This window comes from Cololabis saira, chromosome 5, assembly GCF_033807715.1.
Source record: "Cololabis saira isolate AMF1-May2022 chromosome 5, fColSai1.1, whole genome shotgun sequence".
NCBI classification, from domain to species: Eukaryota; Metazoa; Chordata; class Actinopteri; order Beloniformes; family Belonidae; genus Cololabis; species Cololabis saira.
In genome coordinates, this window is record NC_084591.1 from 31,730,799 (window position 1) to 31,747,366 (window position 16,568).

A 16,568-nucleotide genomic window follows, 5' to 3' on the forward strand; every position below is an offset into this window, starting at 1 on the left:
TGGACGGTACCAACGAAGTCCTCCACATCTGTGTGACATTCTGTGGTGCGAGTGGGGACAGAGCCGAGCGGGTGCCTAAAGACTGCTGACAGATGGTGTTGTTTGCTTACGGTCGTTCTTCTGGTGATCCACACTACTGAATGCCACACAGCAGGAACCAGCTCTGTGTGTGTGCACAGCCTGTTTCCATTTGTAACCTTTTGTAATGAGATCTGAACATCAACAAGCATCTGGAGCTCCCTGGCAGCTGCACACAAACACTCCTGCACGTTTGGTTGCATTCACTGTTAACACGGCTAGAACTGGCGCAGAGCTGCAAACTGGAATTAAACTACTGCTGAACGTGAAGCTGTGAGGAGTCACATTCACGTTATTGCATCCTTCACTTATTTTTGTATGCAGGAAAGAGGAATTTTACCAACTCGTCTAAGATGTGAGTTACTCAAGTGTGAGGTGCATCTGTAGGAACACTGCTCATATTCTGAGACAAACAACTCACTCAATTTTTAATCCAACACGGTTCAGTGACACAATTTTTGTGAGAAAACACGTCCCGACACAGGCTACTGTAAAAGTTCTTTTGTAAACTTTCAACAAGGTTTGCTCCAAGTTTCCTGAGGTATTTCAGAGGCCATTAAACTTGCGCAAAGGTGAGCAGATGGGAATAAATGGAAATATTCACAACACAGGAGAGAAAGCAAAATAAGCTATTAATAACCCACAGGCCCAGAGACTGGTCTCATGATCTGTCCTGCAACAGTACGGTATGTGGGGGCTGCTGTCCTCGGTTTGGGGATTGCTTTGCTGTGGGACAAGTGGGTCAGCTCTCTGTTGCCTCGGTCTGAGGGCAAAGTACAAGTGCATAGAATTTATTCAAATACGGTAATCTAATTCAACTTCAGTTATATTGAACTTAATTGTCTTACAATGTACTGTGTTGAGCTTTTTTCAGCCACATTTGGCTCTGGGTTGGAGCCTTTCTGTGTCGTCTGCATGCTTTCCTCTGTGTTTTCCGGGGTTTGTCCCACTTTCTCCCTCATCCCAAAAACATGCATGTCAGGGGGTGAGTGCAACTGTTTTTGTGTAGTACCACAATGAACATTTGACCTATCCAAGGTGTGAAGTCTCTCGCCCAGTGTCGGTTGGGATAGGTACCAGCGCTCCCTGTGATCCTGAATCTAATGGAAGCTGGGGTGGAAAATGAATGGATGAGACAGGTGAGCAACAGGAGGAACTGATGCGACTGGTTCTTCTTTAATAAATATATACAGTTGTGTGAAAAAATGTTTGCCCCCTTCCTGATTTCTTTTTTTTTTTTTTGCTTTGTTTGTCCCATGTTTGTCGCATGTTTCAGATCATCAAACAAATTTAAATATTAGACAAAGATAACACAAGTAACACAAAATGCAGTTTTTAAATGAAGGTTTTTATTATTAGGGGAAAGAAAAAAAATCCAAACCTACATAACCCTGTGTGAAAAAGTGATTGCCCCCTAAACCTAATAACTGGTTGGGCCACCCTTAGCAGCAACAACTGCAATCAAGCCTCAAAAGCAAGTGTCTGATGCACACTGATTGTTGAACATTTTTATTTTTATTATTATAAATAATATGTTGGACATATTTATAATTTTTATTTTTCAAAATGAAGACAAAAAAAGAGGTGGGAGGAAGGGTTGGTACATATAAACTTGGTACAGATAAACTTTAGAGATGATGGCGCCTCTAGCGTCAGTTCAGCTCCAGCTCTAAAAGAAAAATAAGTAAAATAAAATAAAAAGCATGTGGCCAACACAACAGGTCATGTTATTGTTCCATTATTCTCAGGTGTTCTCTAATTACAGTCCAAGGGGCAAATTGGCCATTTTCATGAGGTTGCCTTTTCCATTGACAATAAATCCAAAAGGTCCTTCAGCCAATTGTATTCATGAAAGCAGTTTGGCTTGCAAATCTTCCAATTCATAAGTATTGTCCTCTTCACAGACAGAAAAGCTAGAGCAATGATACGTTGCATAATTTTTACATGTATATTTTCCACTGCCCTCCCCAATAAACATACAACAGGACATTGAGGAATATGAATATTGAAAATAGCTTTTAAAATGTCAATTAGGCTACTTCAGACCAGAATTGTTGGATCACTGGGCAGAACCATAGTAAATGCATAAATGTACCAAGCTCACCACAGCCATGCAAGCACAGTTCAGAGACATTTGGGTCCATTTTTTTAACTTATCTGGCGTGATATAAGCTCTATGTATAATTTTAAATTGTATAATTGTATATCTCACACAACTGCAAATTGATGTTGACTGCTTTAAAATTAGATTCCACTGATCTGCAGTGAGAGATGAACCAATGTCCCGTTCCCATTGTGACTTGGTGCAAGTAGTACTGTCAGACAGAGATGAACTTAGTAAATTAGTAGGCTAATTGTTGAACATTTGAGTAAATTGTAACATGTCAAACACTGAGACATGAATTTAATTTCCCTTGCCCACACTGTTAACCCGAATAAGTTCACAGAACTCAAATTTGGGTAACTCGTTGCATCAAAATTTTTAAGTTATATTTTTATGTTTTTTATTTAGTTTTTAGGTTTCAACTTAAAACTTTCTATTTTCCTCAACTCATAATCTGTGGGAAATACACTAAAAAATTGTAATATTCCTCAACTCATAATCTGTGGGAAATACACTCAAAATTTTTAATATTCCTCAGCTCAGTCAGTAATGTTTGGAAAAAAAATGAAAGCAACACCACTGTTACAATTCAACCATTTTTATTCAACAATGTGCCTTTTAAAAAAGGCATTGCCCAGCCCTAACAATCAGTGCAAAATCTACAATCACATTTGTTTTTTACCATTTACTGTACATTGCGAGTGTTACTTTTATTGTGTGCAAACCATGAAGAACTAAAAAATAAAAGTACAATCACATTTGTTTTTCTGTTGATTGTAAGTGTAAAAAGATAAACATGCAACAAATAAGAAAAATTAAAATAAAAGTACAAATCTGAGGTCCTGCAGGATTAAGGTCACGTGACGGCTCTCCTCTGGCGCATGGCTCTGGCGTCACGGCCCGGGCTGCAGCCGAACATGGAGGCGGAGGAGGAGGAGCGGTCCCTGGCCGCTCTCTGCTCCGTCTTCAGCCGGAGCTCTCCCCCGCTGCTGGGCGGACAGAGCCCCGGGCTGCAGCGGCTGCAGGCGGCGCTGCTGCGGCGGAGCAGGGCGCGGGAGGTGGCGGAGCGGCAGCGGCGTCGGCGGCTGTACCTGCGGCGGAGGAGAGCCTTCCTGCTGTCCTCCATTGCCGCCATGCTCAGCCTGCTCTCCTCCACCCGCAGACCCGTGTGGGTCAAGCGGAGACCCCCCGGCCAGACCTTCTGGTCCGTGGCCGAGCTGTTCGACGAGGACGAGTGGAAGGCTCAGTTCCGGGTGTCCCGGGAAACCTTCGACTACCTGCTGCGGCTGCTCGGCCCGGCCATCCGGCGCCGGCGCACCAACTACCGGGTCCCCATCGAGCCGCGCCGCCGGCTGGCCATCGCGCTGTGGTGGCTGGCCCGCTGCGGGGAGTACCGCTGCATCGCGGGCATGTTCGGCGTGGGCATCGCCACCGTGTGCAACATCGTGCGGCAGGTGACCGCGGCCATCGTGGAGCGGCTGCACCGGCGCTTCGTGCAGCTGCCGCGGGGCCAGCAGCTGCACGACACGGTGCGCGCCTTCGCCGCCCGCCGCTACCCGCAGTGCGCCGGGGCCATCGGCGGCACGCACATCCCCATCGCCCCGCCGAGGGACCACCCCGACCACTACCTCAACCGGGGGGGCTGGCACTCCGTCATCCTGCAGGCGGTGGTGGACCACCAGCTCCGGTGGGTCCCTGTGGCGAGCAGCCACCACTCTAGGGTCGCCACCCGTCCCTTAAGCCTGCTTTATGGTTCTGCGTTAAATCGACGCAGAGCCTACGGCGTAAGGTACGTCACCGCCGCGTACTCTACGCCGTCGGCCTGCGTTGGTGTTACGCGGAACCATAAATCAACCTTTAAAATACGGAATCTTTGCGTAATTGGGAATTAAAAGTTGCGTATTGAACCAATACGGACATATGTTTTGCTCCTATTTATTGATGTCATCATATACAGGCGAAGGTCTGAAAATTGGAATATATTGCAAAACTTCATTCGTTTCAGTAAATTCAACTAAAGGTGAAACAAATATATTATTTCCCACTACATTCAAAGTGAGATATTTCAAGCCTTTATTTGTCCTAATTGTTTTGGGTTTTTTTTTACCTTGTCTGCACACATATTATTGATTGATACCATGACGGTAGAAACCAAAAGTGTATATATGTGCATTATTACTATATGTAATATATACATATATATACGCACACATATGCGTACACATACATAAATATACACATACAAACCCAGTGTTTTTTTGTTTTTTTTGGGGGGGGGGGGGTGACGACATCCACTGCCAATCCAGGAAGCAGGAACACACGGAGACACACGTCAAGCACTGGAAATCTGCAACAAAAAACCACAAACAAAGCACGAAACCGGCACGGAGCCATCCAAAACACGAACAGCAATCGACCTAAATCTTGAGATCTGATCGCAGTCTGAGCTAAGCTATCGCTACCGCTACCTAAACCCAAAAACTAGAGAGCCAGCATGCAGGTGAACAAGCCAGTGTGTATGTCTATGTGTGTGTGTGTGTATGTATATGATCATGCATGTCCTAATTGTAATATATAATCATAGTTGATGATTATGAATCACAGTTTATGAAAACTTTTGATTTTTGATTTTATCAAATCAATAAACAATTCAATCATCAAAATTCTAACAAATAAAAGGCAAAACTAATACATTACGACATGCAAAGCAAAATATGTTAAACCTTTAAGTTGAATTATTGAAATAAATTAACATCATATTCTAATTTTCCAACCTTCACCTGTAACTATATTTATATTTACCTGCATACAGTACATCCAGTCAGAAGTTGTTGGGGTTTTTTCATTTGTTTATTTTTTTTACAACTGTTTGCATATATATTAACGGTTAGTTGCATGATTTGGTGAAACCTTTTTTCAGGGAGATATGCATTTTGATGTTGCAGCAGATTTTAGTTTTCTTAAGGTGTGTGTGAGTGTAAGTGTCTTTCACCAGCCCTCGTTGACAGTGTTCTGTAACATATTTTATTAACATTTGAATTCCTGATTCTGAGAAAGAGGACTAAAAACACCAATGTGAAACATGAAGGGACAAGACAGTGATGGGTGGAGTGTGTGCAGTGTGGTGATTACTGTTGTTTTTGTGATGTGTCTTAGTATGTGTGGACAACTGTGTTACAATAGGACAACAGGACAGACATGCTAACATAAGACAAACGTAAGAAATGGAAAGGACATACAGAAAAGAGTGTGTGTGTGTTTGTGGTTCTAAGTATCTGTAAAATGAATATCTGAAGGTTTGGCCATCCTGGTGCTTTATGGACCCAACACTTGACTAAAGAGACAATTATATCCAGCCTATACTTGTAAATGAAACAGTCATTTATTTACTGTGTGTCAGTTTCACAGATGTGTATGCTGGCTGGCCAGGAAGCACCAGCAGCTCTGCAGTTCTGTGCAGCTCTGACCTGTACCTGAAGGCCGAGGACCGGCCCGATGGTTACCTGTTTCCCAGAGAGGTGAGTGCATTAATAAGGCATTAATATGTTCCAGATGATCCACCTACCAAACTGATTTATGTCCAAAAGAATACAGCTTCATCAGTGCTGCAAGTCTGTCTACATGTACAGTCACATAAAGTCCCACTTCACCCACCTCTTAAGTTTTTACACAACAGAACAATGTCAAAAGAACCAAACCACAAGATATATTACACCATACTATTGTTAACTGAAGAAAAAATAGGCTAAAAAATACTTTATGATTTATGTTTCTGTGTCACATCAACAAATGCACACACGTGACCAGGCTAAACCAGGCAAGGCTAGTTTATTTGTATAGCACATTTTGCATACAAGATGATTCAAAGTGCTTTACTTACAAACATTAAAAGGTAGGGATCGATCTGCCAGATGGAGGACAATTGACTCCATCCACTGAGTACAGCCAGTATAGCTGATCTGAAATTTGGTCATGCACCAGGACAGTAATCACAAGAGCAGCAGCAGATCTACAAAAAGAAGATAATCAAGGTTTGGTAATGGTCTGTTCAGTCATTATATCAACCCGGCTGAACTGTATGCATTATAGATGCCCACAAATCTCTTGGAGGGAATTTCTAAAGAACAGTGGGTCAAATCAAACAAAATAATCTGAGACTTGTGGCGTTGGACAAAAAAGTTATTCTGCTAAAGTTGTTCTACAAGCTTTTGAATTATGGGTTTTCTCACATTGTTTCTGCCTTTTGTCTTATTTTTGGTTCAATGAGGGTGCATTTGAACCAGCCCCGGTTGGTTGGCTTTAAACGGACCAGTTTGTTTGCTCGGGTAGTCTAGTTTGTTTGTGTGAAAATGCAATTGAACTCTTGATTTGGGTGAAAGAAGTGGACTCTGGTCCACCTAGAAATGTAGGACTCGGTCTGGTTCAAATACAGGAAGTGGACGTAAGGGATTGTGGGGTAATGCAACCTAAACAAATGAAACTTCCAGGTCAGATGTGGCCTGAGAACAAGAAGCTGTGATAGAACTACGTTTCAGATGAAAACATATGACAACTTCAGTGAAACGGATTAAAGTTTGCAATAAATTAATAATAAGAGAAGGCTGCACAATATTATTATGCTGTTATACAACAATATTCGGTACAGCAGCATTTGTCATTTTCTCATTCGTATCCTTGACTTTTGCAGTATATTAATTCCTCTACACCAGGGGTCGGCGACCCAAAATGTGGAGCCGTATTGGACCAAAAAAAGTCAAAATTTTGTGAAAAAGTCAAAATATTGAGAAAAAAGTTGAAATGTCGAGATTAATGTTGAAGTACAATTTCGAGAAAAAAGTCGAAATGTCAAGAAAAAAGTCAAAATTTCGAGAAAAAAGTCGAAATGTCGAGATTAAAAAGGAAAGGCAAAAGGAAGAAAAAAAGAAGAAAAAAAGGAAAAGAAAAAAATAGAAAAAAATGAAAAAAAAAGAAGAGAAAAGAAGGAAAAAAAGAAAAAAAAGGTCAAACATTTTTGAAAAAGCTCCATGGAGCCACTAGGGCGGCGCTAAAGGGCCGCATGCGGCTCTAGAGCCGCGGGTTGCCGACCCCTGCTCTACACCTTACTCCCCTGTTTCTTTTTTATCACTCATTAACATTTCAAATTATTTTCATATCATATTTGTTGTTCAGTTTCTTAGTCTGCGTTCTAATGATCCCATTAACTCCATGTTTTATTCTCTGCAGCTTCATTTGTAACTGGCTGCAAAATAAAGACAGCTCATGTGCTTGTTGATCAGATTTAAAAGTTTAAGTTGCAAAATCAAATAAAGCGTAAATATTGTGACAACTTAAAGCTATGAAGAAGAGTAAGAGTTCTGTTCAAATAAATATGGTGTTGGATCATATTCATAAAACAAATAACACATTTATAATTAATTAAATGTGTATGAAGCAGTTTTTTGGTACAATGTAATTAAATAAAATATTTAGGAAAGTAATTGAGTGGAGGATTTTGGGGGTTTTTGTGAGAGTTACATATGAGTTCTCTCTTCCAGAAGTCTCTGCTGTACGACGACGTGGAGATCCCGGTCCACCTGATCGGCGACGCCTCGTACCCGCTGAAGCCCTGGCTGATGAAAGGCTACATCGAGGAGCACCAGCTGTCCCCGGAGCAGCAGCGCTTCACCTTCACACTGGCATCGGTGCGTTCGGTGGTCGACGCCGCCTTCATGCGGCTGAAGGGACGCTGGCGGTGTCTGCTGAAGAAGAGCGACATTGACGTTTCTATGATGCCTCGAGTCGTGGTCTCGTGCTGCGTCTTGCACAACATCTGTGAGCAGCGAGGAGACGCGTTTCTTCCCGAGTGGAGCGTTGAGACGGCGCCTTCAGGAACTTACCTGATCCAGCCGGAGATGGAGGCGTATGAAGGGGACGTGTATTGCGCTGCAGAAGTGATCCGGCAGACCATCGCCTTCAACCTGCTGTAATTCCTGCATTACTGAACTCCCACTGTGAATATCACAGCTCTGGTCAGCTGAGGAGCACAGTCATTTTATCCGTAGTTTTTGTCTCACTTTTAAGTTTTCAGATCACTTTGGTTTCAACTTTTTTCAAAGGTTGACACAATTTTCTGAGGTCTTAATGAAATATCTGTGTGATTTCTTGGTCTATGTAACAGATATACAGTACGAGACACTCTTTACAACAATATCTTTACAGCTTTGTTTAAAGCAGCTGATTTTAGGGGCTGGAGTCAGACACCCCCACCCGTCTTTTTAAATCAATTTCAAGAGTTTTACACTACCCACCTCTTTACACTCCCCAAGGCAGCAAAATGTACATTTAGGTCTAGACAGAGATGGGGAGGCTTTATAATTGGATCTGAGGATCAGCGATACCCTGGTGCTGGCTGGTGCCAGTTCCAGTTCAGAGCTGGTTTTAATTTGAAACCTTTTTAGAACTGGTTTAGTTTTCCACATAGATCCACATCAATACATTTTGTCAGTGTTGAATCTCCCTTTACCGTTCTCTGAATTTCTGCAGAGAAGAACAGGTCACAAAGGACATAAGTGTATTCCTTCAAAACCAGTCTCTTAATATTGCCGGTCTGTCTTATAATGATGGTTTTATTTGATGTTTACGAATGCTCCTTGCTCTGCCGACCAGCATTTCCACATTTTGACAGTATTTGTGTATGCTTCTATGAACACTGTAACCTCTTTTTGCAGCCGGAGGCAGACATTTTCCAGGACACCTCACCATTTGTTGAGGAAAACCAGTGGGGTTTTTGTTTTAGTGTATTGACAGTTGAACTTTGTCAGTGTTTTCCAAGTGTCATGACGTCAGCCAGTGTTCCTGGCTGGCTAACTGTTCAGCTTCTTTGTTTTTTCTTGCATTGTATCAGTTTTTCTGGATCTAAACAACAGAGGTCAAAGCTTCTACTTTTGCTTTTTTTTTTTAGGTCTGAATGATCAGAATTGTTATTGTTTCCAATAGCTAAAGGTTCCCAAATGACTAATAAACAATGTTAAATAGATTTCTAATGAGTCACTTTAATTCTGGTTAGATGTGTCCAACAGACCCTGAGGATAACACTACTAATTATGTGTCAGATTCAGGTGTTATGGCAGCTAAATTGAAATTCAAATGTAGTACAGTCAGTGCAATCCTGTAAACATGAGTTAATTAAGAAGTGTGAGGATTTGGGAAAATGTTTAAAAAAAAAAGTAAGAATATTCTGTGCTTTTTCTTCTGTTTCCACTAATCAGAGCTGCTTGGCAGCACTAATTGTGTTAACTTCTTTGTAGAGATGCTCAGATGTATGACTTTTTCCTTAAACAGCGCTCTGATCTGTTGGATTCTTTAACACAGTCGCTGCCCAATTGGAAACATTTACGGACCTTACTTTTCCTACAAATTGTTTCAAACTGACTTAGAATGCCAGATTGATCACTTCTCTCCTGTTTTAGTTTCTCCACTTGTGCTCCCTGTATAATGTTACGTTTAAAATCTTTCTTGTAGCATAGAAAAGCCATTAATGCACTGGCCTCTTTCTAACAGAATGATCTCATTGTTCCCTTTCTGCCCACAAGAGCATGCTGCGCTCAGAAAGTCAGCTCACCTTTTGTTGAGCTGGGACGAGGATGAAAGAAAACTTTTAGTTTTCAGTCTCTCCTGTACAACCAGCTACCAGTCTGGTTACAGGAGGAGATAAAATGTACCTATTTAAAACAAAAAAACTCACATTTGACTTTTTCTTTTTATAAGTGAATTTTTGACCATGTTAACATTTTTTCTTCTGGTATTTTTGTTTATGTGTTTTATATTTATGAGTAGCCTATATTCTTGCTGTACAGGTGAGTAGACCAGCTCTTCCTAGATCAGGAGATAATATCACCTGTTCATAATCATGGAACGAATATGAAGTCAAGAGGAAAAGCTCATTTTAGTGAACAAAAGGCTGTAACCTACTTCCTTCTTATAAAGAGGTTTTAACATTCTATCAAGTTCAATTCAGTTTTATTTATATAGCATCTATTACAACACAAGTTGATCCAGGTGCTTTGCAGAGACCCAGAACATGACCCCCAGCAATTACTACATAATTATACATAATAAAGTAAGTAAGTAAAGTTTATTTATATAGTGCTTTTCACAGACATTTGTCACAAAGTGCTTAACAGAATAAAAACAGTTTAGAGAAATAAAAATACATAGAATACATGATAGAAAAGAAAAAACAAAATAACTTAAAACAATGCAGTTTACATAAAAGCCTGTTTAAAAAGGTGGGTTGGAAGACGTGCCAGAATAAAACACAGACAGAAAACAACGTTACGAATCCTCCAGGAACTGTTATGTAGCAAACTGCGGTCCAGCCAGCCGTCATTCGTACTTACGTGGTCAAATCAGCCGCTCCTAAATGTCATGTGTGCTCCTATTTCAGTCTTTACGACAAATGAATGAAGCGGCTCAGAAACAGAAAGATATGAAGTATTGAGTTTGAGATCATGCAGATACGTTTTTCTTTTCATATATTTCTTTCATTACCTTGATTACACCCATATATACTTACCACCGTAATATTTACACACTCTTACTGTAAAAGAAAAGGATGAAACACTTTTCTTTTTTTTACTTCAGGTTCTGTGTTGCAGAGACTATAAAAATGAATTCTCCCAATAATTTCACCCAATACCTCATATGTATGTATTTATTTATTTATTGGATTGGAAAGTGATTGAGTACATTAAAAGTAGCTCAAACTGTCAATGCGGCTAATTCTTAGTCATCCAGCTGCAAGAGGCATGCCACTCCTCGGTTAATCCAGTGTTTCTGTGGCTTGTCAGAGGGCAGCTCCATAGACAGGACATAGTTGGTGGAATGCCCAGTGGTGGACAAGGTCCCTCGACGAGCACTGGTTTTGTAAACAGGACAAGCATAGATGTTCTCATGTTGAAATTTGGTCATTTCACCTGGTTTGAGCTTGATGACGGGCAATGTGTCAAAGAGAATCTTGGGTAAGGACTCGGCTATGACCATATTCTGCCTGTCCCAGCGTGCCCCTTCCATGAAGAGACCCTTCACATATGCTCCGTCCTCTGGCTTTTCATCCACATGGGTCTCTTCTTTGGTAATCTTGAACAACACCAAGTGTATGAGTAAAATATACTGTATACTTCAGTTATTTTGACTGAACATGACTGGAAGGTCAGACAAAAAAATACATACCTCAAATTCAAAACCAATGTAGTCAATGGGAATAGTGTGTTTCCTGGCAAAGTTCTGAGACACTCCAGTTAGAAATGACTGAGGGAAATAAAAGCCAGAGAGCCAGAAGACACTGGGGGGGCCCTTATCAACCCAGTCCTGTCCAGACAAGCATTATGTGAATATTAGTATCTTAAGATGATGTGTACTTTTGCAATATGGTTTAAATTTGATCAACTTTTATTATTCAAAACCATAATTTTAAATCAAGGTAACTAAGAACATATTACCGTACTCTAATTATTTCATACAGTATATGTTTTAGAGTTTTAGATGTTTCCCTGCTTCAGCACACCGTGATACAAAATGACTGTGTTGTGCAGACCTGGACGACAAGCTGGTGACAACCATTAATCAGAATCAGGTGTGATGATGCAAGGAAACATCTAAAACATGCAGGACAGGGGGTCCCGAGGACCAGGGTTCAAGACCCCTGTGCTACTGTGATACGTACTTGTAGGAACTGTAGCCTCGCTAATAGATCGGTCACGTAGCCCCCCAGTGGTTTGAGAGAGGGGTATGACTTTGCAATCCACATGGTGGGCACCTTGCCCAATATCATGCTGTTAAATACATCCTCAAGCTCAGAGGACATGACAATCTGGCCCTTCAAAGCTTTGCAGATGTTTATCAAGCTGACACGCACCACATCTGTAAGTCTGACGAGAGAAAACAGTCATTGGGGTCAATAATTAAGGATTGCACTCTGCACAAACGGGTCAATAAGCATGACTTACGTGACTTATAATGTCATCTTTTACCACCTTACGTAACTGCATGGCAAAAAACTTGTCATTACCTGTTGAAGCGGATGATTTCCTGCGTCAAAACGGTATTCATAGACTCTGCATAGATGACTGGGTATCTTTCTATCACCATTTGTAAGTCAAAGTCTGCTGGCAGCTTAGATAAAATGTCCTCTGCAAGCTCCTCCACTACATCCTACAACAGAATGAGACAGCAACACAAAGCTCAAGACAGAGGACAACAGGTTTGCATAATGTGCCTTCTGTGGGATGTACAGGTAAGAGTGACATTTATCACTTGTTCACCTTTTTTTTTTATATTTGAGACTCATCTTAAAATTGATTCATAATCAACCAAATTTGTTTGGAAATTAGCTACAAACGACATGATTTCCATTAAAGGGTTTCTCCCATTATGAAGGAGGGTTCAGAAAAAGAGCCATAAGGACAATAAACAATGCAGGATAACAGAGAACACACAAACCCACTGTTTATAAAATCACACACACTGAAATGTATGGATCTGGTTAAATACAAAACAGTGCAAATAATGTTCAAAGCAAGGAATAATCTACTACCAAAAAGTATCAGAGGAAGGTTCACAGAGAGAGAAAGGGGCTATAATCTAAGCCTAAGGGGAAAACTAAATTTTAGAAAACATAAAGTACGAACAACCATGAAAAGCATGTGCATATGGAACTGTGTGGAGTGACTCTGTGGAACAGTTTGGAGCAGGAAATGAAACAAAGTACTAACATAAATCTGTTTAAAAAGAGATACAAAAAATGATTTATAAACAGGTATATGGAAGAGGAAATGGGTTAACGATGAGTGTGAGAAACAAATAAAATGGGGAAAAATGGTATATTATACTTGCTTAAGACATGTTTAGATATCTATGTGGATATTTATGTAGTATATATTTTATGTTGAGAGGGATAGTTATAATTATGTAATATATGTTATATATTTATTATGTATGTAGCATATATATATTTATAGGGATATTTATGTAGTTTATATAGTGTATATTTATATAGATTTATATAATATTTGTATTTTCTATATATTGATATAATTATGTAATATTTATATTTTCTGTATACTTATATGGATAATTATGTGATAATAGGCATGTTTATGTAGTATTTATATAGACTATATTTACAGGAATATTGTGTAGATATAATAATAGCAATAATGTAAATTCACAGTTATAAAGGGTTAGGAACTAGGAAAAAGTGTAAACTTCTTCCTACTCCTTTTTCAAACCTATGTGCATATGAAGATGTTACTGTTTATTTTTATTTTTATTTTTTATATAAATGTTCGAAATAAATTCATTCATTCATTCATTCATTCATTCATTCATTCATTCATTCATTCATTCATTCATTCATTCATGTCTGTACAGTGATGCTCTACTGGGTTCAGGCTCAGATTCTTTCTGCTTGACTCAACAACTTTTATAATCTTTTCCTGAAGCCGCTCCTTAGTTTACAATATGGGTTGGATCTCTGCCAGAAACCCTGAGCATTCTGTAAAAGTAAAGGTTTACTTGAGACAGTAATCAGGACGAACCTGAGGGGACTTGGCCCCACCACCAGACTGCCTTGGCAGAGTCAGCAACACTCCCTCCAGGAGCTGATTGGTCTCTTGATTATTCTTTGTGATGTCTGCGTTGCTGTGAAGTCCAAATACAAAAGGATCAGCACTAATTGGCAGGGTCCGTATGTAGTCAACATACACCTGAAACAAGGAAAACAGAGAATTACAAGATTAATTTCACCACAATGACCTCAAAACCCAAACCAGAGAGACAGCTACTAAAACCCTATAATGCGGACATGTCAAACTCAAAGCTTGCAGGCCAAAGATAATTATGCACTTACTGTAGAATTCTATACTGTTATGGAGATATATATGAACCATAATAACATGTCCATCAATATATCTTGAGTGTGCCACCTGTGCTATAATGACATCTACCCACTGGATGGCAGCATCTGAAATCAAGCTATTTCCTACAACAGATCTATAGTGGAGTCCTAGATTTTAAACACAAAACGCCCAAGAAGAGTAAAACTTATAGAGAGGGAAGGCAATTTTAAGATATAATGGAAGTAAAAACTTGTTTTTTTAGCTTTTGGGGATGAGCAAATATGCTTTTAGTGGCTTAAAAGGTAATTTCTCCATCAAATGTCTTCCACACCTCTACAATAGTTATGACTTAATATGTATAGAGTATAACATATTTGCTCTAATGGATGCACTGCAATCCTCTTTTGACAACAGCAGCCTAAGAGATGACTGATGTGTGTAAACTGATGATGAATTTGCTAATCTTCCAGTGATGGAGCATAACTGTAATAGTAACTGGCCAGAGCTTTGGGAATACCTGATAGGGTCCATGAGCAGGAACATAAAACAGATCCCCGTCACACAAGTGGTAGCAGTCCTGTTCAATCAGGTCCCGGCAATAGATGATAGACAGAAGTGAGAGCAGCAAACGTCTGTCTTTGTCATCTGTCACTCTGCCACCATAGTTGCACTCGCCTGGAAAAAATGTAATCCCACTTGTTTTAGAGGATTGAACCATGTTATTACATCCAAATTGAATGTGAGGAAAGATATAGAAGGAAGTGATTGAGATGAAAAAACTACAACCCTCTTAGTTTTAAGGAACATCAGTCTCTGATTCAAGGATGACCTACAGTACATTCAAGTTATCAACTTTCTACCAGTTTAGTTTATCTCCACTGTTGCTCTGCTGAGTAAACTGTGGAACTCACCTGTAAGATATGTGAGTGCCTCTAGTGGGACGTCATCATAGTCATCAAGGAACATCTGGATCTGCTTAGTGCTGATTTGCAAGTCAGAATCATTAAACTCATAAGGAATATTCCAACCTTAAGAAATCAGGTGGACAAAAGAGAAAAAAAAAAGTTTTTCATAGGTTAATAGTTCTACTGTAAACCTTTCATGGTTTTGGGTTTTTGTCACAGTTTTTCTGTTTACTTCCTCTTTTATTTTGAAATGCCATATCCTTGTGTTTAAGTTTTGTCATGACTTCCCTTGTTACCATCTCATTTGCACTTGTCTCATCAAGCCCTCTGTGTAGATCTTGTAGATCTTTCCCTTGCTCCCTGCCAATCAGTACTGTCATGTTTTTGGTTTTGTCAATTTAGGCTTTTTTTCTTTTTTTTTTAAATTCCTACTCAGCAGTGTTTTTTGTTTTAAATAAACCACGTGTTTTTGGAACTCTTGCCTACTCCGTCTCCTGCATCTGGGTCCTACTATTCCAAACCTTGACAGAAAGGTTGGGAGCAAGGGAAAGACAAGACAAGACAAGACAAGGTATCCTCAGAGGGCTTGAGGAGACACGGGTGCCCACTATCAGGGCAGATGGAACAAGGGAAGTCAAGACAAAACTTAAACACAAGGACAGGGGGTTTCAAAATGAAACAGAACGTAAATACAAAAACTGTGGAAAAAAGGTCATATATATTCTCTATGCACAGATATGAGCAGTATTTTTTTATTTCTTTTTTATGTCTTTTTACATTTACTGCTTTTCTCACCCAAGGGTCCAAAGTTCCTCCTTTCCTGCACCAGAGCGTGGAAAAAAGTGAGCCCAAAAAGGAACTTCTGCCAAATGACCTCTTTCTTGCAGCTGCCAAAGAAGTCCGGATCAGAGATGGGGTGACTCAGATAAGAGCGCAACAGGTTGGCTCTAATCCCTTTAGGAGGCTCATTCGTCATCTTCATCCCATTCTGCAGAATGCTAACTGGGAACTTGTCAGATGGGTAACTGGTTAACCACAACCTGAGAGAGGAAATACAGCACATAGCTTTGTATTATATAGTATGAACCTTTTAAAAGATGACAATCGAAAGATTTACTTTCTTTTTCATATATATATATATATATATATATATATATATATATATATATATACATATATATATATATATATATATATATATATATATATATATATATATATATATATATATATACATATACATATATATATATATATATATTTTATTTATCATATATTTATATATATTATTTATTAATTTTTATACATTGTACATTTATTGTGATTGATGCACTATGCAGGTTGAAGTTAAAACTACCATCACAGTGTGTTACCTAAACCTAGGATGTGTGTTCTCTGGGGTGATGGTTTCTTCACAGATTCTCTCCAACGTGGGCATCCAGCTGCTGGCCAAGTGGCAGTTCTGCAGTACAATCCAGGTGCCCTCCTTTACACCTTTGTTAATCATCTGAGCAGCTATGGGTCCCTGTCCTTGACCAAGAGAAATGGTCTGGATCTTACTACCTCCCATTTCGAGGTCATCTGCAAACTTCAGCAGACCTAGAG

General features: G+C 39.8%; 2 protein-coding genes across 3 annotated transcripts in view; one reads left to right on the forward strand and one right to left on the reverse strand.

Moving 5' to 3' along the window:
- The first annotated feature begins 3,084 nt into the window (after nt 1–3,084).
- Nucleotides 3,085–9,197, forward strand: LOC133444079 (uncharacterized). 2 transcript variants are annotated; one of them, XM_061721562.1, is made up of 3 exons: nt 3,085–3,971; nt 5,583–5,700; nt 7,717–9,197. In XM_061721562.1, exons 1-3 carry the CDS (start codon nt 3,100–3,102, stop codon nt 8,146–8,148), a joined length of 1,422 nt encoding a protein of 473 aa, XP_061577546.1. In that variant the 5' UTR covers nt 3,085–3,099; the 3' UTR covers nt 8,149–9,197. The 2 variants fall into 2 exon arrangements, with proteins under 2 accessions (XP_061577546.1, XP_061577547.1); XM_061721563.1 differs by having other exon boundaries at nt 3,085–3,869.
- Nucleotides 9,198–10,939: 1,742 nt separating this feature from the next.
- dnah3 (dynein axonemal heavy chain 3) overlaps nt 10,940–16,568 on the reverse strand; it is a 28,872-nt gene continuing 23,243 nt past the window's right edge. Inside the window, exons 51-59 of the mRNA XM_061722775.1 lie at nt 16,337–16,562; nt 15,759–16,003; nt 14,970–15,086; nt 14,576–14,733; nt 13,759–13,926; nt 12,231–12,373; nt 11,886–12,090; nt 11,393–11,530; nt 10,940–11,299 (exon numbers count right to left, since the gene is read on the reverse strand). Coding sequence (XP_061578759.1) covers nt 10,946–11,299; nt 11,393–11,530; nt 11,886–12,090; nt 12,231–12,373; nt 13,759–13,926; nt 14,576–14,733; nt 14,970–15,086; nt 15,759–16,003; nt 16,337–16,562 — 1,754 coding nt within the window. The 3' untranslated portion in view covers nt 10,940–10,945. The remainder of the gene's footprint in view (nt 11,300–11,392; nt 11,531–11,885; nt 12,091–12,230; nt 12,374–13,758; nt 13,927–14,575; nt 14,734–14,969; nt 15,087–15,758; nt 16,004–16,336; nt 16,563–16,568) is intronic.

Coding starts and splice junctions, on each gene's coding strand:
- LOC133444079 (XM_061721562.1), top strand. CDS start 3,100: ATGGAGGCGGAGGAGGAGGAGCGGTCCCTGGCCGCTCTCTGCTCCGTC. Junction 3,972..5,582: donor CGCAGAGCCTACGGCGTAAG/GTACGTCACCGC, acceptor ACTGTGTGTCAG/TTTCACAGATGTGTATGCTG. Junction 5,701..7,716: donor GTTACCTGTTTCCCAGAGAG/GTGAGTGCATTA, acceptor TCTCTCTTCCAG/AAGTCTCTGCTGTACGACGA.